A 22,604-nucleotide genomic window follows, 5' to 3' on the forward strand; every position below is an offset into this window, starting at 1 on the left:
CTCAATGCCAAACTGTGTAGAATTGCTGGTGGGAAGGCCTTGTCTGTGTAGGCAATAGTCAGTGTCTCGAATGTGGAAACAAACATTCCCACTGAGCACAGACGTCAGTTCAACATCTAGTTTTGATTTACATTTGGTTGTGTTGTCAACTAAAGTGAATTCAACCTGAAATCAACAAACAATTTCACCCAGTCATTGGATTTGGGTTAAAAAAATTAACAAAATTCCCTTACATGTATGACTTTTTGCAAATCTAAATCAGTTTTCCATGTTGATTCAACATCATCACATTGAATTTTTTGGTTGAAATGACATGGGAACAATGTTGATTCAACCAGTTTTTTCCCAGTGGGTAGTCTGTCCCACGGTCGGGTAAACGAGCAAGTTCATAGTCAACAAAGCGCGCATGAGTCATGGAGTAAGATTCATGAGCGTTGATCAGGTTTTATTTGTACTTGCAAACATGATTTTGGAATCTGGGGATAATACTAGCCAAAAATAAAAGTTTACAGCAGTAACCTTTCTGTAATCAACTCAAAGATTTCACCTAAGCTTGACACTTTAAACATTGATTAGTCATCATTCTTCACATTTATCATTCATAGAAAGGCAACATACTGACAGTCAACAAATTCATTGGTTCCATCTCAGAAGTTTTGTAATTTGCACATAGGCTATAGCTAGATAATAATGCATTGGACCTCTCAGCCCAGAGCTGGACCTCAGACTCTCTCCCTCCCCAGTCCTTTCGGCTAAGTAAGTGCTTTACATTCCTAACAATGTAACTTTTATCTGATATTAGGTCAATGATTGGACCATGTGATTGAGGTTTACCCTATTGATTTGCCATAAGGTAAAGAGACACATTTATGTGCAAACTGTGCATCTAGGATTTGCAGTCCTCTAGTTATGTTGAAACACTTGATGTCCAAAGGCTCTTCTGCATAGGTCACTGGATTAGGGGGCCAATGTATGTACAAATTCCCTGTAACGATATGGATGGAAATATTTTTACGATTCTTGTTAGAATAAAACAATTTAGAATCAGAATTGCAATTTTTGCCAAATAGAAATGGCAACTGAAGAGTTGACAAGATTTTCTAACCGGATGATGTCTGGCAGGCGAGGGTCTTTGTATAATCCATTGTGAAGGTACCCAAGGGCTCCGGCGAACGGTATCATCTTTACCTGATTCTCCGAGTTCTGTGCACTCTGTGCTATTTCATACAGCTTGATCGGAACACAAAGTATTAGGGGTGGAAACTTCCTTTACTGTAAATATCATGTTTCCAGGAACTCTTCTTGATATAGTCATTCAACCCATACAGATAATATCAAAAATGTTGCTTGGGATACTATGGACAGATCACAATCGAGAAATGATTGTTAGTTACAGTAAAAGTATCATTCCACACCTGCTGTGCCATGTGGATGGGCACTATGTGGTCATCCTCTGCATGAAGGATCAGAAGACGACTCCTCATCCTCTTCAAGCTGTGGAGAGATGGTGAAACATCACTTTTCATGAACAGTCAACCTCAATCTCTCAGAACGATTCTCAAACACATTTGGTTGCAGTGCATTCAGAAAGTATTCATACCCCTTGACCTATTCCACATTTTGTTGTGTTAAAGCCTGAATTCAACATTTCTCTCACCCATCTACACACAATACCCCATAATGAAGTGAAAACATGTTTTTAGAAATGTTAGCAAATGTATTTGAAAATTAAATACAGAAATATCTAATTTACATAAGTATTCACACCCCTGAGTCAATACATGTTAGAATAGTTTGTTTGTTTTTTTACTCCCTAGTCCTTGCCAATGACAAGTATACCCATAACATGATGAAGCCACCACCCATGCTTGAAAATATGAAGAGTGGTACTTAGTGATGTGTTGGATTTGCCCCAAACATAACGCTTTGTATTCAGGACATGAAGTTCATTTCTTTGCCACATTTTTTGCAGTTTTACTTTAGTGCCTCATTGCAAACAGGATGCATGTTTTGGAATATTTTTATTCTGTACAGGCTTCCTTCTTTTCACTCTGTCATTTAGGTTAGTATTGTGGAGTAACTCAAATGTTGTTGATCCATAGTCAGTTTTCTTCTATCACAGCCATTAAACTCTGTAACTGTTTTAAAGTCACCATTGGCATCATGGTGAAATCCCTGAGCGGTTTCCTTCCTCTCCGGCAACTGAGTTCGGAAGGACGCATGTATCTTTGTAGTGACTGGATGTATTGATACACCATCCAAAGTGTAATTAATAACTTCACCATGCTCAAAGGGATATTCAATGTCTGCTTTTTTTTTTCCCCATCTACCAATGGGTGCCCTTCTTTGCGAGAAATTGAAAAACCTCCCTGGTCTTTGTGGTTGAATCTGTGTTTGCAATTCACAGAGATGAGGTAGTCACATAAAAAATGACATTACACACTGTTATTGCACACACAGTCCATGGAACTTATTATGTGACTTGTTAAGCACATTTTTACTCCTGAACTTATTTAGGCTTGCCATAACAAAGGGTTGAATACTTATTGACTCAAGACATTTCAGCTTTTCATTTGTAATTAATTTGTAAAATATTGTAAAAACATTATTCCACTTTGACATTATGGGGTATTGTGTGTAGATCAGTGACATAAAATCTCAATTTAATCCATTTTAAATTCAGGCTGTAACACAACAAAATGTGGAAAAAGTCAAGGGGTGTGAATAATTTCTGAAGGCACTGTAGCAGTTATTTTGATTTGATACAGCATATTGCAAACCTTATAACCTCCGCATATTGCAAACCTTTTAACCTCAAAATAAAGGATGATAACTACACAGAAAAGTTGAATAAAGCAAAATAAATGTAAAAAATAAAATAATAATCTGAATCTAAATCGAGAAAATACGTACTTTTCATCATTAGGGAAGATGACATTGTTTTCTGCCATTGTGTCCAGGAAAAAGTACTCAAAACCTGGGAACGTCCAATAAAACTGAGGACACAAGGAAAATTAAACATGAAGACAAGTATAGTTTAGTACATGAATGAATACAAAATCATGGCATTTTAAGATGTACCGCATCTCCATGGAGAGGAGAGGATGTGAGTCTTACCCAGCCAAACGGATGATGGGCACCTTCCTGTCGAATGTTGGTGTATGCTCCCTCAATGATCACACCATCAACAACAATCCCTGATAAAAGCAAAAACTTAAGTATATCAAGTCAGCTTCCATGAACTGAGTCACACAAAAAACATTCATGAAATGTGTATTGTACTGTAACTAGAGGGTATAAAATATTAAAGTTGAATGGGTTCAATAAAGCCTACCTTGTTCCATTAGTTTGACTGCAGTATTAGTGGCCACTCTGTACACAGATGAGGGGTAAAATGGTGTTTACTGATCATGTCTCATACTCTGAGTCACTGTCAAAATGTTCTGTCATATCTAATCATTGATTGGAGTATTTCAAATCAATCATCACCATTAGTGGTGGTAGATAAGTAGTAGTAGTAGTAGTAGTAGTGGTGACATTCTCTAATAACTTAAACATCTCACAAATATATATATTGTGTATGAGGGGTGGATCAAGCAACAAATTAAACAAATAAGTGTTAATTAAAAATAAATGTTTTTGTCACATACACCAGATAGGTGCAGTGAAATGTGTTGTTTTTTTACAGGGTCAGCCATAGTAGTATGGCGCCCCTAGAGAAAATGAGGGTTAAGTGCCTTGCTCAAACAGTTAAATATAATACGATTTAAAATCATGAAAAGCCTACCAGTGGAATGAAATACATATCTATTTGGAATGTAAGGCAAAGGTAATACAGGTACAGGTCAAGTTAATCAAGGTACAAGTAATCAAATGTAATATTTTGTTTGCTTATTCAGTAACACACAATATTACCTTTGATTACCTTTACAGATGAAGGATCGTCATTTGAGCCAGTTTCCTACAGCAGGAAAATAACCATGCAATCCAGGAAATGTGAATTATTATGTGGATTATAATTAAATGGACATTTTCCTAGGGGTTGATACATTTTTCATTAAGTCAAATGAAGTCTGAAATATCAAAGTGGAAATTACGAACTTTAGAAGCCTTTTTAAAACTCAACATACACTACAAGTTTGCATTTCCTGCCGTGCAGGAAAATTCTCAGCACCAAGAGTGATCCTACATCTGTACCTTTGCCTTACACCCCAATTACATTACATGAGACGTGCATTTCATTTGACTGTTAGGCTTTTCATGATTCGAATCGTGGTCATATGATTTAACTGATATTTGTTTGATTTGAAAGCAGAACATTGTTCATTTAAGATACTGCAGTGTATAGTTTTATTTAAAGCTTGCTTGTTTCATTAGATTTTTTGTGACTTCCACCCCTCAATTGTGTGCAACTGTGCATCAGATCTGGGATAACTACAGTGCATTCGGAAAGTATTTAGACCCCTTGACTTTTTCCACATTTTGTTATGTTATAGCCTTACTTTGAAATTCAATTGTTTTTCCCCCCCTCATCAATCTACACACAATACCCCATAATGACCAAGCATTTTTGCAAATGTATTAAAAATTACAAACGGAACTATTACATTTACATAAGTATTCAGACCCTTTACTCAGTACTTTGTTGAAGCACCCTGAGCGCTCTGGAGCAGGTTTTCATCAAAGATCTCTCTGTACTTTACTCCGTTCATCTTTCCCTCGATCCTGACTAGTCTTCCAGTCCCTGCCGCTGAAAAACATCCCCACAGCATGATGCTGCCACCACCATGCTTCACCGTAGGGATGGTGCCTGGTTTACTCCAGATATGATGCTTGGCATTGGGCCAAAGAGTTCAATCTTGGTTTCATCAGACCAGAGAATCTTGTTTCTCATGGTCTGAGAGTCCTTAAGGTGCCTTTTGGCAAACTCCAAGCAGGCTGTCATGTGCCTTTTACTGTGGAATGGCTTCTGTCTGGCCACTCTACTATTTTTAATAATGACAAACCGGTTTTCGCTTTGTCATTATGGGGTATTCTGTGTAGATTGATGAAGAAAATGTTTTATTTAATCAATTTTAGAATACGGCTGTAACGTAACAAAAGGTGGAAAAAGGGAAGGGGTCTAAATACTTTCTGAATGCACTGTATAGTATATGCTTTGTAGAAAGTAACTATTTTGGGGGGAATAAATAGTTACTTTGGAGGTGACTACAACTATTTGAATACAAATCTCAGGAAGTGACTACTTTTCAGAAACTATTGGATTGGCTGCCTTTAACTAATGGCACGGTTGTATGAAACTGCATATAGAAATAGAATGAATCTCCTATACTATTCCAATCTGACAATCATTTTTGATCTACACAATACATTTCTATCTGAACATTCTGTAAATGTAAATTCTCCTGAACGTCCATTGCCTCGGGTGTACATAATCAAGTCAAACCAATTAACCAATTATATTTAGTACATATGTATAAATAAGTTGTGATGCTCAACTACTGTGTGGCTCTTTCAACGTGCCACTGAAAAGGTTTAAGCAGCAATTCATTTTATGATACCTGAAAATACTGAAGAGAAATTCAAAGGCATTTTTTGCAAACATTGCAAACAGCAAGTTGGATGCTTAGCAAAAATAACTTTGAACGTCTTTGTCCATCTGAGGGGAATGGTTCTTATTTCAAACACACACTATACCATCTTTAAAAAGGGATACTTTACTCTGAACTTTACTCAGAATACAAACTAACGTGATTTTCCACCTACCTTGGCTGTAGTTGATTCAAGAAGGCTGTTTTGGGATATTTTGTTTCCTTTCGACACTTACTAGAGCAACATTTTATTAACATGTTGTTACATAATACTTTAATTGCATTTTAATTGCATAGCAATGAGCTGAGAGTTTTTGTGTTCTACTGTACACAAGAGGAATAGTGACTGTTCCTTATTCCACTTAAGTAATAACGCCATTATTATGCAATTATAAAGCAATTTCCAAAGTCCTATGTAACAACAATGTTGCTATTGTAATAATCACAAAGGCACTAGTACTACACATGTATAATAACTTGATGTTAAGTGTTACTGTATTACTTTGTCTCACTCATTATGAAAATACTTTGTTAGTCATTTTGAAGCTGCAAAAGTGCTCTACTCTAATGTTGAGGTGATTGATTCCATGTCCCTCATGTATTTAATTCTAGGCTATAAGCTATATTAAGAGCACTCCAGACCATGTGCTAATGATGATATATTTAGACTAATTCAACTAACTGTTCTTCATCAAATACATATATTTTTTTCAAATACCTTCAAATATAAATGTGGTTTTCTGAGAGGTATTCAAAATACTTTCAAATATTATTTGGGTTTTTTAGACCTGTATTTGAATATCAAAGAAAATAGTTGCCTTTTAGTTGAAACTCTATATAAACTATATTAGACTACCTCAAGTATTTGAAAAGTTAGTATATTCAAATAAACTTCAAAATACAACTATTTTTTGCCCAGGTCTGCTGTGCATTGATATAAATAATCATTTCCACTCGCTTATCTCATCTCTACAAACTGAACCATCCACCTGAAGGCACACGTTTGGTCACTCACCCAGTGCCAAGGGAGTGTCCCCATAATACCACCAGACTGCTCCCACTGCGGGCTTTTACCCACTGGTACAAGTAGAGGGTGTCAGTGGTGAGACCAACTTCAGTGGGCTCTCCGGTGGAGTCCCCAAAACCTGTTAGAGTTTCTTATATCAATGTCTGTACATTATGCAAACATACTAGACTATGTATAGGCCTATCATATCATGTCTGTCTGCTGTAAACTTGATGCAGAGTTGTACACTGATTTGTATATGACCACAAGGGGGCAGTCACAGGCAACCCACAACAGAGGGTGAGGTAAGCTCTACTGCAGTATTAGGAAATGGGAGTTGGTTATCGGAGTCTCTTTACAGCAAGCAAGGTGAAATAACACTGTCTCACCACAAAATGTTGACTAATGCTAGGTTATCAAGGATATGTGTAATGATTATTATAATTTATTCAGACTAAATAAATAAAGCATATATGTTTCAACAGTCTAGTCAAATGTAAGTATAACCAACCTCTGTAGTCCAAAGCCAAAACATGGTAACCTATTGAACTCAGCACCTGTGGACACAAAGGCCAATCACCAATTTATCAATCACCAATGTAATTCTGCCATGTTGAAGTAACTTTTGATGTAGTCGACAGTCACTTACATTTATTACTCCCACACGGTGACTTGCTGCCCTGTTTGAAAGAATGTGTACTTTTAGATTCAAAGTGAGAACAGTGGCCATTTGCAATTTTATTGTACAGGAATCCATTGTTCTTGCTACCTTGTGCCTCCATTGCCATGAAGATAAATGATAATCGGAATTCCAGCTCCCAAAGAATCTTGGTACCATTCCAAATCCTTTCCCTGTGCCTCCTTCCACTGACTTTCAGGGACTGTGTGCCTTGAAGATATTGTACAGTGACAACACTTGTAAGTAACATTAGGAAGTGACAAGTGGAAGGGACGATGTATAGACTTTGATGTATAAAGTTCAATGCTGTCTTTATAAAGCTACACTGTCCAGTGGCAGTGAGTGTACTTCCGAAGTAAGGTAATTAGGCTAAATTACCATACTCACAAAGTAACCTGGAGAAAGCCTACTCACCATACACCCAATGAGATCCCTTGCTCAGATTGAAGGTACATGTTCACTGTGTGGTTAAGAGACAGGTCAGCTGGCTGGCTAAGGTTGACAAAGAATGGGACCCTGACTAAAAACAAGGAGAGAAACAGACTATAAGTTTTATGATTTGTTATTCCTGATTTGTCCAGTATTTTGGATAATTCTCATGATTAGCTTACACTCACCTCTGTGAGAATACACCAGGTGTTTTATGATGTCAGGGAACAGTCGCATCATGAAAGGCACAGAAACATAAATGACACATACGGCCAGGAGACCTCTTTTGAACCACCACAGCAAACGGGAGCTAGGTCTGAGAGAGAGAGAGAGAGAGAGAGAAAGCATCATCACTTCCCCAAATGCAAGACAAAAAGTATCAACATTGCAATGACAAAGGTCCATGCTGTGTCAGCGGATCTTACTGGATATTGGCATTGAAGCGCTTTTTAGGTCAATAACAGGGAGCAATAGTAATGGGGTCTTTTTGTAGGCGCTAATGGAGACTAACTCCGCAATGGCTCATTGGCCAAAGCCTACGGAGAAATAAATGGGCTTTTTGTAGGGTTTTTGGATGAACGCAGAAAATAAGGCCTGTGGCAAACACAGGCTTAGAAGATCTTATACGTTTTGTTCTATGAGATAGTTGAAAATTAACATCACTTTTTTGATTTTTGAAGCATTTGTCATCAAAATAAGCACAGAAAGGCTTCATAATTCATAAAGGTCATGTTAGCTGACTGATATTATCTGATAGAACAAAACTAATAAGATCTCATAAAAGGACTCTACACTGTCTACGCAAACAGCCGACGGAGTGTCGCAGTGTCATTTTAAGTCACAAAATGGGCTGCTCCTTGTACATACATGAGCTCCCCATGAAATTTGGAACGCAGCGTATAGTTACTTGCGCAGACTTGGGGGGCAGTATTGAGGTAGTTTTGCAACAGAAGTGTGTCTACATCACAACCCTTATGGTATTTATGAACACGGAAGCAATGGACATGCTCCTACTGCCACAGTACTTGCACGTTTGCTTTTATTTCGACTGTCGCTACACGCAATTACAGTGCATTCGGAAAGTATTCAGACACCTTTACTTTTTCCACTTTGTTACGTTACAGCCTTATTCTAAAATTGATTAAATTATTTTTCCCCCATCAATCTACACACTATACCCCATAATGACAAAGCAAAAACAGGTTTTTAGAAATGTTTGCTAATTTATGTATTTTTTAAAACTGAAATACCTTATTTACATAAGTATTCAGACCCTTTGCTATGAGAAATTGAGCTCAGGTGCATCCTGTTTCCATTGATCATCCTTGAGATGTTTCTACAACTTGATTGGAGTCCACCTGTGGTAAATTCAATTGATTGGACATGATTTGGAAAGGCACACACCGGTCTATATAAAAGGTCCCACAGTTGACAGTGCATGTCAGAACAAAAACCAAGCCATGAGGTCAAAGGAATTGTCAGTAGTGCTCCGAGACAGGATTGTGTCGAGGCACAGATCTAGGAAAGGGTACCAAAAAATGTCTGCAGCATTGAAGGTCCCCAAGAATACAGTGGCCTCCACCATTCTTAAATGGAAGAAGTTTGGAACCACCAAGACTCTTCCTAGACAAACTGAGCAATCAGGGGAGAAGGGCCTTGGTAAGGGAGGTGACCAAGAACCCGACGGTCACTCTGACAGAGCTCCAGAGTTCCTCTGTTGAGATTGGAGAAACTTCCAGAAGGACAACCATCTCTGCAGCACTCCACCAAAGATGAACAAAGCAAAGTACAGAGAGATCCTTGATTAAAACCTGCTCCAGAGCGCTCAGGACCTCAGACTGGGGTGAAGGTTCACCTTCCAACAGGACAACGACCCTAAGAACACAGCCAAGACACCGCAGGAGTGGCTTTGGGACAAGTCTCTGAATGTCCTTGAGTGGCCCAGCCAGAGGCCGGACTTGAACCCGATTGAACATCTCTGGAGCCCTGAAAATAGCTGTGCAGCGACGCTCCCCATCCAACCTGACAGAGCTTGAGACAATCTGCAGAGAAGAATGGGAGAAACTCCCGAAATAGAGGTGTGCCAAGCTTGTAGCGTCATACCCAAGAAGTCTCGAGGCTGGAATTGCTGCCAAAGGTGCTTCAACAAAGTACTGAGTAAAGGGTCTGAATACTTACAGTGAGGGAAAAAAGTATTTGATCCCCTGCTGATTTTGTACGTTTGCCTACTGACAAAGAAATGATCAGTCTATAATTGTAATGGTAGGTTTATTTGAACAGTAAGAGACAGAATAACAACAACAAAATCCAGAAAAATGCATGTAAGAAATGTTATAAATTGATTTGCATTTTAATTAGGGAAATAAGTATTTGACCCCCTCTCAATCAGAAAGATTTCTGGCTCCCAGGTGTCTTTTATACAGGTAACGAGCTGAGATTAGGAGCACACTGTTAAAGGGAGTGCTCTTAATCTCAGCTTGTTACCTGTATAAAAAAGACACCTGTCCACAGAAGCAATCAATCAATCAGATTCCAATCTCTCCACCATGGCCAAGACCAAGGAGCTCTCCAAGTATGTCAGGGACAAGATTGTAGACCTACACAGGGCTGGAATGGGCTACAAGACCATCGCCAAGCAGCTTGGTGAGAAGGTGACAACAGTTGGTGCGATTATTCGCAAATGGAAGAAACACAAAAGAACTGTCAATCTCCCTCGGCCTGGGGCTCCATGCAAGATCTCACCTCGTGGAGTTGCAATGATCATGAGAACGGTGAGGAATCAGCCCAGAACTACACGGGAGGATCTTGTCAATGATCTCAAGGCAGCTGGGACCATAGTCACCAAGAAAACAATTGGTAACACACTACGCCGTGAAGGACTGAAATCCGAAATCCTACAGCGCCCGCAAGGTCCCTCTGCTCAAGAAAGCACATATAAATGCCCGTCTGAAGTTTGCCAATGAACATTTGAATGATTCAGAGGAGAACTGGGTGAAAGTGTTGTGGTCAGATGAGACCAAAATGGAGCTCTTTGGCATCAACTCAACTCGCCGTGTTTGGAGGAGGAGGAATGGTGCCTATGACCCCAAGAACACCATCCCCACCGTCAAACATGGAGATGGAAACATTATGCTTTGTGGGTGTTTTTCTGCTAAGGGGACAGGACAACTTCACCGCATCAAAGGGACGATGGACGGGGCCATTTACCGTCAAATCTTGGGTGAGAACCTCCTTCCCTCAGCCAGGGCATTTGAAAATGGGTCGTGGATGGGTATTCCAGCATGACAATGACCCAAAACACACGGCCAAGGCAACAAAGGAGTGGCTCAAGAAGAAGCACATTAAGGTCCTGGAGTGGCCTAGCCAGTCTCCAGACCTTAATCCCATAGAAAATATGTGGAGGGAGCTTAAGGTTCGAGTTGCCAAACGTCAGCCTCGAAACCTTAATGACTTGGAGAAGATCTGCAAAGAGGAGTGGGACAAAATCCCTCCTGAGATGTGTGCAAACCAGGTGGCCAACTACAAGAAACGTCTGACCTCTGTGATTGGCAACAAGGGTTTTGCCACCAAGTACTAAGTCATGTTTTGCTGAGGGGTCAAATACTTATTTCCCTCATTAAAATGCAAATCAATTCATAAATTTCTTTACATGCGTTTTTCTGGATTTTGTTGTTGTTATTCTGTCTCTCACTGTTCAAATAAACCTACCATTAAAATTATAGACTGATCATGTCTTTGTCAGTGGGCAAACGTACAAAATCAGCAGGGGATCAAATACTTTTTTCCCTCACTGTATGTAAATGTGATATTTCAGTTGTTTTTTTTTCATATATATTTGCAAAAATTTCTAAAAAGCTGTTTTTGCTTTGTCATTATGGGGTATTGTGTGTAGATTGATAACATTAAAAAAAGCAATTTTAGAGTAAGGCTATAACGTAACAAAATGTGGAAAAAGTCAAGGGGTCTGTTTTGTCCGAGTTACTTTTAAACTCGGACAAAACAGAGATGCTTGTTCTAGGTCCCAAGAAACAAAGAGATCTTCTGTTAAATCTGACAATTCATCTAGATGGTTGTAAAGTCGTCTCAAATAAAACTGTGAAGGACCTCGGTGTTACTCTTGACCCTGATCTCTCTTTTGACGAACATATCAAGACTGTTTCAAGGACAGCTTTTTTCCATCTACGTAACATTGCAAAAATCAGAAATTTTCTGTCCAAAAATGATGCAGAAAAATTAATCCATGCATTTGTTACTTCTAGGTTAGACTACTGCAATGCTCTATTTTCCGGCTACCCGGATAAAGCACTAAATAAACTTCAGTTAGTGCTAAATACGGCTGCTAGAATCCTGACTAGAACCAAGAAATTTGATCATATTACTCCAGTGCTAGCTTCCCTACACTGGCTTCCTGTTAAGGCAAGGGCTGTTTTCAAGGTTTTACTGTTAACCTATAAAGCATTACATGGGCTTGCTCCTACCTATCTTTCCGAGTTGGTCCTGCCGTACATACCAATACGTACGCTACGGTCACAAGACGCAGGCCTCCTAATTGTCCCTAGAATTTCTAAGCAAACAGCGGGAGGCAGGGCTTTCTCCTATATATCTCCATTTTTATGGAACAGTCTGCCTACCCATGTGAGAGACGCAGACTCGGTCTCAACCTTTAAGTCTTTACTGAAGACTTATCTCTTCAGTAGGTCATATGATTGAGTGTAGTCTGGCCCAGGAGTGTGAAGGTGAACGGAAAGGCTGGAGCAACGAACAGCCCTTGCTGTCTCTGCCGGGCCGGTTCCCCTCTCCACTGGGGTTCTCTGCCTCTAACCCTGTTGCAGGGGCTGAGTCACTGGCTTGCTGGTGCTCTTTCATGCCGTCCCTGGGAGGGTGCGTCACTTGAGTGGGTTGAGTTACTGACGTGATCTTCCTGTCTGGGTTGGCGCCCCTTGGTTTGTGCTGTGGTGAGACCTCTGTGGGCTATACTCGGCCTTGTCTCAGGATTGTAAGTTGGTGGTTGGGGATATCCCTCTAGTGGTGCGGGGGCTGTGCTTTGGCGGAGTGGGTGGGGTTATATCCTTCCTGTTTGGCCCTGTCCGGGGTTTCTTCGGATGGGGCCACAGTGTCTCCGGACCGCTCCTGTCTCAGCCTCCAGTATTTATGCTGCAGTAGTTTATGTGTCGGGGGCTGGGGTTAGTTGGTTATACCTGGAGTACTTCTCCTGTCTTATCCAGTGTCCTGTGTGAATTTAAGTATGCTCTCTCTAATTCTCTCGTTCTCTCTTTCTCTCTGAGAACCTGAGCCCTAGGACCATACGTCAGGACTACCGGGCATGATGACACCTTGCTGTCCCCAGTCCGCCTGGCCTTGCTGCTATTCCAGTTTCAACTGTTCTGCCTGCGACTACGAAACCCCTACCTGTCCCAGACCTGCTGTTTTCAACTCTTTAATGATCGGCCATGAAAAGCCAACTGAGAGACCTGAGCCCTAGGACCATACGTCGGGACTACCGGCCGTGGTGACTCCTTGCTGTCCCCAGTCCGCCTGGCCTTGCTGCTATTCCAGTTTCAACTGTTCTGCCTGCGGTTATGGAACCCCTACCTGTCCCAGACCTGCTGTTTTCAACTCTTAATGATCGGCTATGAAAAGCCAACTGAGATTTATTCCTGATTATTATTTGACCATGCTTGTCACTTATGAACATTTTTGAACATCTTGGCATGGTTCTGTTATAATCTCCACCCGGCACAGCCAGAAGAGGACTGGCCACCCCTCATAGCCTGGTTCCTCTCTAGGTTTCTTCCTAGGCTTTCGCCTTTCTAGGGAGTTTTTCCTAGCCACCGTGCTTCTACACCTGCATTACTAGCTGTTTGGGGTTTTAGGCTGGGTTTCTGTACAGCACTTCGAGATATTAGCTGATGTAAGAAGGGCTATATAAAATAAAATTGATTGATTGAATACTTCCCGAATGCACTGTATGTCCCTCTCAGTTTTGAGCAGCGTCTGTCTGAGGAGGTGAGTATGTTTTGTGTGAGCATGTTTAACTCAAAGGAGCTCATGGAGATGTTAAGATTGCTTGCAATGTATTCGAATGTGTTCTCCATCTGCTTGTAGGTGTTGGAGGGGGGATGGCGTTGTGGACAGCCAAGAGACCGAGCAGAGGCCCGATGGCCCATCAACAGGTGGTTCATCATCTCCCCGATCTCAGCACCTCCCTGGCCCTTTTCACCAATGCTCAATGCACCTTCCAGACGCACCATCGCTCTCTGACCCAGCACTCCATCAACCTCCGCCCCATCTGCCCGACCCAGCTCCAGTGGCTGGAAGAGGAAGACCGATGAGAGTCCTTTGGAAGCTGAAATTATGCAGCAGGTGGCGGAAATAATGTAACGGCGACATAGTCCAGCAAGTGCCCTCATTGACACCATTGGACCATGGATGGCGCGTCTTCCTCCTGACAACCATATTGCATTTGTCAGGGACATGACGTTGAACTTTTGTAGTGTGCTAAAGACATTTGTACAGATGTTGGTGGTGAACATGTTTTTCTGTATTTTTTTCCCCTTCTTATTCACAAGTTATGTTGGTGGGTAATTTACTGGGGGTATTTTGCATGTTTGTTTTAGGTTTCTTTGCCATTGGCTTATTTTATAATTCATATGTTAAGGTGGTGAGTAATTTACTGGTTTGCCTTTGCACATGTCCCCTTTTGTGATATTTTGTTCATTGAAATAAATACATTTCTAGCAAAAGGTCTGCAAATCTCTGTCTGGTTATTTATACGTGGCAGAAAATATTGCTGTACTCTGAAGCAGTCACTCAGTAAGCTTGTAGTGCTTTGTACATGGGCTACGTAGGGGTCTGTTCTTATTGTCTACAGTTGGACAGCCATTCTTACCCATGTACCATAGCAGGAAGATCCTCATTTAAATGGTTAAAAGGCCACTACACCTAAGCCTGTGTTGACCTCAGACCCAGTGGCGACCCATTTCAGGGCAGGTGGGGCAGAGCCTGTTTTGAGCCCCACATGTTTGCCTGATTTGCATGTTATTTTGGCATTAATACATGTCACATTAGTTTGCAAACAATGTATTTACAAAATAATAATTGAGTTAGTAAAACTGCACCAAACATGGTGTCTTTTTTTGCTTTCTTGAGCAAGGCAGCTCCAAAATGTAGGTTTTTCAGCCTAGCTCAGTGCTTTCTGTGGTGGTGGGGCAGCCAGCGGAAAATACAGAGCGTAGGGGTTGGAAATGTTCTCTAGTCGCGCCGTGATTGGCCCAGTGTTCTGTCACTCATGGGGACACTACGTCAACGCAAAATCTACGGGGAGAGCTCGAAAATTCAAGCCCCTTGGCTGCTGCCATAGAGTTACACTAGAAGTGCCCATCCAAAAAAGCTTAAGGTCATTGGCCACAGATAAAATGACGTCAAATCACGTTATATCTACCGTAGCTTTGATTGGACTGACCATGTCAACATCATACTTTCAAAATCAACAATCTACTGACGAATCCTTTTCAATCCTTGTCATATGAAGAGAAGTTATGAAGAGAAATTATAGATAAAATGTATCGGTGCTCATCGGCCATTGGACATACACATTACACAACAAATTGGAAATTGCAAATTCAACAATGAGTGGTTTGGAAGGAATCAGTGGCTAACTGCAAGCATTGCAAAGCAATCACTAGCCTGTTATTCAGTGGAGTGGGAGTGTGGTCCAAGTCTGGGGTTAAGGGTCTCTTTTCCAAGCTTAAAAGGATAAACATTCAACATTGGCCATGCTGTCAATCCAGCATGACCTCTGCCGCGTTCAAAACAATTGGAAACTCTGAACTGGGAAATCTCAGACTTCAGTGAATTTTGAACGGTCATCCAACTCGGAATTCCAAGTTGGGAACTCTGGCCTCTTTCTAGAGCTCCGACCTGAAGATCACTGATGTCATGATTCAACCTTGTTTTTTCCCCCCAGAGTTCCCAGTTGTCTTGAAAGAACCATAAATCCAGAGAATGCCAGACTTTGATGACAAAGTTTGATGACAATTTGCCCACGAAGGACCGCCGTGCCACCTTCCTGTTCAAGTGAGCACTGCACAACAAGGGGAGTCCAAAAATGTCTTGTATGCTGCTGCATAAATGATGTAATATGCCAGGGAGATATGTATACTGTAGCTAAGAAAGTAATGCTAAGTGTATGTTGTGCAGTAAGCTGTTAGTAGCCCATGTGCCTCACCCTAATAATTTAGTCCCTTTCCCCATCATAACTTAGCCTACTGTTCTGACTTGGTGGCGCACATGTAGCCTATAGCCTGTTTTAGAGAAATGTAACCATTTAATATTGTAAGAGCTTTCATTGTCTGCTTATATGTCCCCTTTATTTATCCTACGGTTCTGACTTGGTGTACAGGGAGAATACTGTAAGAACGGCCCATGTTCTGAATTCTGTCGCTGTACATTTCAAAAGTGCTGAACAAATAGTTAATTGACTACATGCATCCTAGCTCGCTTATTAATGTATTAATCAAAATTACGGATTGTCTCTTATCCACTCGTCGTCCCCTTATGCCATAGTTTGTATATCTCAACTGTCAGTAGAAACCACATTTGTTTAAGCAAGTCAGCCATATCAGCTACGTTTTTCTAAAAGGCAGTAAATGAGGCTGAATGAACTGTTTCGCTGCCAGACATGGCTCAGCTGATAGCCAGGTGTAGCAGTGGTAACGTGTTGGGACAGCATTATGTAGCCCCTAACAGTTTGTGGGCACCGTTTGTCATCGTTATAGGTCAATTAACGTATTGTTTAGTGTTGTGTTGTGTCGTGTCGTGGCTTTGACGGCATGTCTCTAAAAAAAAACAATAGGTGAGTTTGCCCACCAAGATTTACATGCTAAAATCGCCACTGCTCAGACCTTATTTTCATTCGGCGTTTATCCCCCCAAAACATTAATTTCCCCCATAGGAATGGCTGAACGAACCTGAGGTTTCATTTCTGTTTTTTAGGACTACAAACTGGCGAGCTCCTAACAGGCCTATTTACTTACTAGACTATACTCTAGTCTAGAGAGCATAATTTACACAATTTTACCTCGGCTGCGCACTCGATGACACACCAGCTTCATCTTCGGCAGTCTTCTGCTTCTTGGAGTCACGGTCAGCAGTCCTCTTCCTCATCCTGAGACGTCTAGATTGACATCTAGGCTTTGTGACTAACTACTTTGTCTTTTGTCGCCTACCGTAAGTCTGTTTTTTTGTCTGATGCTGCGTTTGTAGCCAAGTGGAAAGTTAGCACCATAGAGTTAGATAGAGAACTCTAGATAATAAAACCCGTTGATTTTTCCCAGTCCTATGTGGTAAACAGAGGATCAAAGAGAGGCCATCTCCATTTCGAAGTAGTCTGTTTTCTTATTTTACTGCTTCTATGAGTTGGTAAACAAACTGAAAGGTTGAATACTGCCACCTAGAGTGGGTTATTTTAACAGGTAGAAAGCCAAGGATGGCGATTTACTGCCACCTACAGTTATGGAATATTTGCTAAGAAGTGTAATTCATTGGCTGATCGCTTCTGATGACCCCAATGGAATAATGGGATCCTTCCTTTACCCATAGGAAGTCCCACCCAGTTCACTACTTTAAAATGGTTTAAGCCCTCAATGGCAATGTCCATGTGAAAACATGTTTAATCTATCTAGAGCCCTCCAACTCTAAGGTGGTAAATTCCCACTTCCCAATTGGTTATGAATGCAGCATAACTCATAGGATCTATAATATGTGCAAAAAGATGGTGGATAAATGAAGACAGTTCACTCAGGCCGTTTACCATTAAGAAAAGTCAGTTCCTGTCTACTTAAGGGGGTGGCTCTCCCACAGACACCAATGCAATAGCAGCTGGGTCTGGTCTACTTAGTTCATTGACCTCCATTGTAACAGAAAAAATGAGGGTGTGGGATGTCTCCCTTCCTCTTCCATCTCTGATGTGGGTGAAAGAACAGTACTCCCACGTTGACGATAAGGAAATGAGGGAGGAGTAAAGCTGGTTTAAAGTGACCCAGAGTAACCTATGTACAAGCCATGCAAGAACACCTCGGGTCTACCTTATGAATTTATAAATTAGAAATGTGTGTGGCAATCATTGAAAGTAAGGAAAACAGTCTTTCTTAGAACACAATCCCAATGCACAAAGGCCGTTTACATACTTCAGTTTGTACACTAGATTGGGATGTAAAATAATTTTGTTAGAGGGATCTTTTCACATGGCACATATACAATTCAGTAGGCTACCTACAGTGTAAGCCTATGAATAAGGAATTTGATTTGGTATCTGTTTCCATGTTTTATGATCACAGTAAAGGAGCTACAGATGCACTGTGTTTCAATGTCCAATGGCCTATAATGTAGGGCGTAGGCCTACACTACTTCTATGTGATGTTTTGTATGTGCTTATATAGAATAAAATATAATAAAATCCACTAGAATATAATACTTTACCAATGTCTCGTGGATAGACTACGAGCATCTGACCAAATTGCTTAATTTCTATTATATGGTCATAAACCTGATCCAGAATATTTTTTTAGTCTTTAATAATACATTTCTAAAGTCAAGGGAAATTGACTCATTGAATTCGAGAGGAAAAGAATCGGATTGAAAAGAATAACAGAAAGTCAGAAAAAGGCTTTGCAGATACATTAGAACAAACAATTGCAGATACATTAGAACTCCATGACTAATGATCATGGGGAAGTCAGAAAACTATTTCTTGACCATCATTTTTAGGCACTTTGGCTCAAATCACCTTATTTGTGTGTGAAAGCGCATAACTTGCTAAATGTAATTTCTGGTAGCCAGGGGCTTTTTGTAATAAAGGCTACTCCCTTGCATGATGATGATGAGTATTTGAATAACAGGAGAAGGGATCCCCTAAGTTACAGCTCACAAATCCTACAAGGAAGGCAACATTATCATAACATTAAGATATGTTCATTATAATAATGTTATTTTAAGCACTATAATGTGTAATGTACAGTGCATTCGGAAAGTATTCAGACCCCTTGACTTTTTCCATATTTTACATTTACATTTACATTTTAGTCATTTAGCAGACGCTCTTATCCAGAGCGACTTACAGGAGCAATTAGGGTTAGGTGCCTTGCTCAAGGGCACATTTACGTCATTTAGCAGACGCTCTTATCCAGAGCGACTCACCAATTGGTGCGTTCACCCTATAGCCAGTGGGATAACCACTTTACAATTTTTGGGGGTAGAAGGATTACTTTATCCTATCCCAGGTATTCCTTAAAGAGGTGGGGTTTCAAATGCCTCCGGAAGGTGGTGAGTGACTCCGCTGTCCTGGCGTCGTGAGGGAGCTTGTTCCACCATTGGGGTGCCAGAGCAGCGAACAGTTTTGACTGGGCTGAGCGGGAACTATGCTTCCGCAGAGGAAGGGGAGCCAGCAGGCCAGAGGTGGATGAACGCAATGCCCTCGTTTGGGTGTAGGGACTGATCAGAGCCCGAAGGTACAGAGGTGCCGTTCCCCTCACTGCTCCACTGCTCCATAGGCAAGCACATTTTGTTACGTTACAGCCTTATTCTAAAATGGATTAAATAGTTTTTTTCCCCCTCATCAATCTAAACAGGATACCCCATAATAAAAAAACTAAAATAGTTTTTTTGACATCTTTGCTAATATAAAAAAAATTAAATGGGCTAGTCTCCCATCCCTGCCGCTGAAAAACATCCCCACAGCATGATGCTGCCACCACAATGCTTCAACGTAGGGATGGTGCCAGGCGTGACGCTTGGCATTCAGGCAGAGATGGTTGTCCTTCTGGAAGGTTCTCCCATCTCCACAGAGGAACTCTGAAACTCTGTCATTGACCATCTGGTTCTTGGTTAACTCCTGACCAAGGCCCTTCTCCCCCGATTGCTCAATCCTGTCTCGGAGCACTACGGAAAATTCCTTTGACCTCATGGCTTGGTTTTTGCTGTTTTAACTGTGGGACCTTACATAGACAGGTGTGTGCCTTTCCAAATCATGTCCAATAAATTGAATTTACCACAGGTGTTCTCCAATCAAGTTGTAGAAACATCAAGGATGATAAATGGAAACAGGATGCACCTGAACTCAATTTTGAGTCGCATAGCAAAGGGTCTGAATACTTATGTAATTAAGGTATTTCTGTTTCTTATTTTTAATACATTTGCAAACATTTCTAAAAATCTGTTTTTGCTTTGTCATTATGGGGTATTGTGTGTAGATCGATGAGGAATAACATTTATTTAATCCATTTTAGAATAAGGCTGTATGTAACGTAACAAAACGTGGAAAAAGGGAAGGGGTCTGAATACTTTCCGAATGCACTGTATATGTGTACAGATGTGTAAATGTAATGTACAGTATAATATGTATTCTGTAATATAATGCAATTTTCTATTAAGATAATAAAAATGTACTTCAATTGCATGTGCTGTTTACAATGTGTTGGGCTGTGCCTCAAGGTGAGAATTCTGACCTTTTTATTCATAAATCGGGAACCTAAAGTTTGTCATGCTACATGTATATTGTCTATGTATTCTATTTATTTACGTACCCTTTTTCTGAGACAGAAAGTAGGTGCCAAAGTATCCAAAAGATCTTGAGAAAACAGCAATCAGTCTATTTTCTAGTTAGAAATGAATTGAGAATAAATGCAAAGATGAATAATTAAAATAATTAATTTAAATGAATACATAATTCTCTCAAAAGTTGATGGTACCTGACACCACTCTCTCCACATGGCAAATATGCTAATTATTCAGATGTCAATGGCCTACAGGATGGAGATACATTTATATCAGAGCATATATTGTACTGTAAATAGTTTGTTCATCGTACGGTGGCTACCAGTATTTACCATGTCCTCTCAGTGTCTCATCAGACCTGTCAGGTAAAATGTTCACATTTCCAAAGGAGTCTGACTTTGATCATGTGAGGCTACTGACAAAAATGGAGAAAACGATTATTCTGTGACAGTATGTCTAAGGTAATCAATGTGATATTCAATACTTCCATATTTACATTATTGCATTTACATCATTTAGCAGACACTCTTATCCAGAGCGACTTACAAATTGGTGCATTCACCTTATAGCCAGTGGGATAACCACTTTACAAAGTTTTTTTTTTTTTTTTTTTTGGGGGGGTAAAAAGGATTACTTTATCCTATCCCAGGTATTCCTTAAAGAGGTGGGGTTTCAAATGTCTCCGGAAGGTGGTGAGTGACTCCGCTGTCCTGGCGTCGTGAGGGAGCTTGTTCCACCATTGGGGTGCCAGAGCAGCGATCAGTTTTGACTGGGCTGAGCGGGAACTGTGCTTCCGCAGAGGTAGGGGAGCCAGCAGGCCAGAGGTGGATGAACGCAATGCCCTCGTTTGGGTGTAGGGACTGATCAGAGCCTGAAGGTACGGAGGTGCCGTTCCCCTCACAGCTCCGTAGGCAAGCACCATGGTCTTGTAGCAGATGCCAGCTTCAACTGGAAGCCAGTGGAGTGTGCGGAGGATCGGGGTGACGTGAGAGAACTTGGGAAGGTTGAACACCAGACGGGCTGCGGCATTCTGGATGAGTTGTAGGGGTTTAATGGCACAGGCAGGGAGCCCAGCCAACAGCGAGTTGCAGTAATCCAGACGGGAGAAGACAAGTGCCTGGATTAGGACCTGTGCCGCTTCCTGTGTAAGGCAGGGTCGTACTCTCCGAATGTTGTAGAGCATGAACCTACAGGATCGGGTCACCGCCTTGATGTTAGCGGAGAACAACAGGGTGTTGTCCAGGGTCACGCCAAGGCTCTTCGCACTCTGGGAGGACACAACGGAGTTGTCAACCGTGATGGCGAGATCACGGTTGATGTGTTTGTATCTAGCATTAGAAAGCTTTGCAATGCATATTGGCAACAACTATGGTATGAGCAGCAGTCAAAAACCTTTGCAATCATTATTTGCTTCATCAGTGGTAGTGCTTGGTAAATAAGGTGTTAATAAAATGTATATTTTGCATTTAGTTAATTTCAGCCACAAAATGTAATTCCAAGGCCTAGCTAATGTTTGTATTATGAACTTCTTAAATGTATTTCACAGATATGTGGGAAATGCATTCACAGGGCTGCCAGGCAAGCAGAACATGTGGATGTCTCTGTGTGGTAGCTGGGACTCCGCCACCGGACTCAGGCAGGTTTGGATCAATGGGAAGCCAAGTGAAAGGAAGCTGGGATACACTGCGGGGAGTGTGGTGAATGGAAAACCCATCATAATCCTAGGTCAGGAGTAGGATGCTTATGGTGGACATTTCAATAAAAGGGCAAGCATTTATTGGTCACCTCACTGATATGCACATGTGGAATTATGCTCTGTATGTTCTTCACAAGTGACTTAAATTTCACCCCTTAACTGGAGGTCCCTCGAGTACACCATACATGGGTTTGTAGTTCTAGAAAACAATCAAACACCCTGCCAAGAATGAGCAGTGCCAACCAATCAGAGTTGTTGATAAATGTTGATTATGATCACACATCTAAATATGCATGTCTATTCACAAGTACTGTATTCTGCAAATCATTAAAACAATTTTTGAATCAAATCGAGAAACACATTATATTCTTTCCTAAAGTAATGTCCTCCAATGAATTTAATAAAATGACACTCTTTATAGTAAATTGTGTTGCTTGTATATTTGAGTGTAGAATCATTTTAAGACAAGTCCCCAGTCTTTCTAACTGGGTTCAGGAACTGAGGGGATGGCAACATGTTTGGGAACGGTGTGATTGCTGTTAAAGTTGGGACCCTGGTAAAGATAAAAACCATTATTTGGGAAGGCAAACACACTCAATTCATATCTAAAAAAGAATTTAACCAAATCAGTTATTCAAAGATAACAGAAAC

At 40.8% G+C, this 22,604-nt stretch overlaps 1 protein-coding gene across 1 annotated transcript; it reads right to left on the minus strand.

Moving 5' to 3' along the window:
- Window positions 1–419: 419 nt before the first annotated feature.
- On the minus strand, window positions 420–17,116 carry si:ch211-117n7.7 (Monoacylglycerol lipase ABHD12-like). Its single transcript, XM_041866329.2, has 13 exons — window positions 16,785–17,116; window positions 7,894–8,021; window positions 7,691–7,796; window positions 7,367–7,486; window positions 7,247–7,277; window positions 7,109–7,154; window positions 6,607–6,736; window positions 3,335–3,372; window positions 3,118–3,197; window positions 2,914–2,996; window positions 1,416–1,494; window positions 1,106–1,230; window positions 420–985 (listed from the first exon to the last, which is right to left on the minus strand). The coding sequence occupies exons 1-13, from the start codon at window positions 16,868–16,870 to the stop codon at window positions 958–960; spliced, it is 1,080 nt and encodes a 359-aa protein (XP_041722263.1). The 5' UTR covers window positions 16,871–17,116; the 3' UTR covers window positions 420–957.
- Between the last annotated feature and the right edge of the window lie 5,488 nt (window positions 17,117–22,604).

The sequence above is a fragment of the Coregonus clupeaformis genome, chromosome 37 (assembly GCF_020615455.1).
Source record: "Coregonus clupeaformis isolate EN_2021a chromosome 37, ASM2061545v1, whole genome shotgun sequence".
Classification (NCBI taxonomy): Eukaryota; Metazoa; Chordata; class Actinopteri; order Salmoniformes; family Salmonidae; genus Coregonus; species Coregonus clupeaformis.

Coding starts and splice junctions, on each gene's coding strand:
- si:ch211-117n7.7 (XM_041866329.2), bottom strand. CDS start 16,870: ATGAGGAAGAGGACTGCTGACCGTGACTCCAAGAAGCAGAAGACTGCC. Junction 7,797..7,893: donor CCTGGTGTATTCTCACAGAG/GTGAGTGTAAGC, acceptor CCTTGTTTTTAG/TCAGGGTCCCATTCTTTGTC. Junction 3,373..6,606: donor GGACACTCCCTTGGCACTGG/GTGAGTGACCAA, acceptor ATCTGTGTACAG/AGTGGCCACTAATACTGCAG.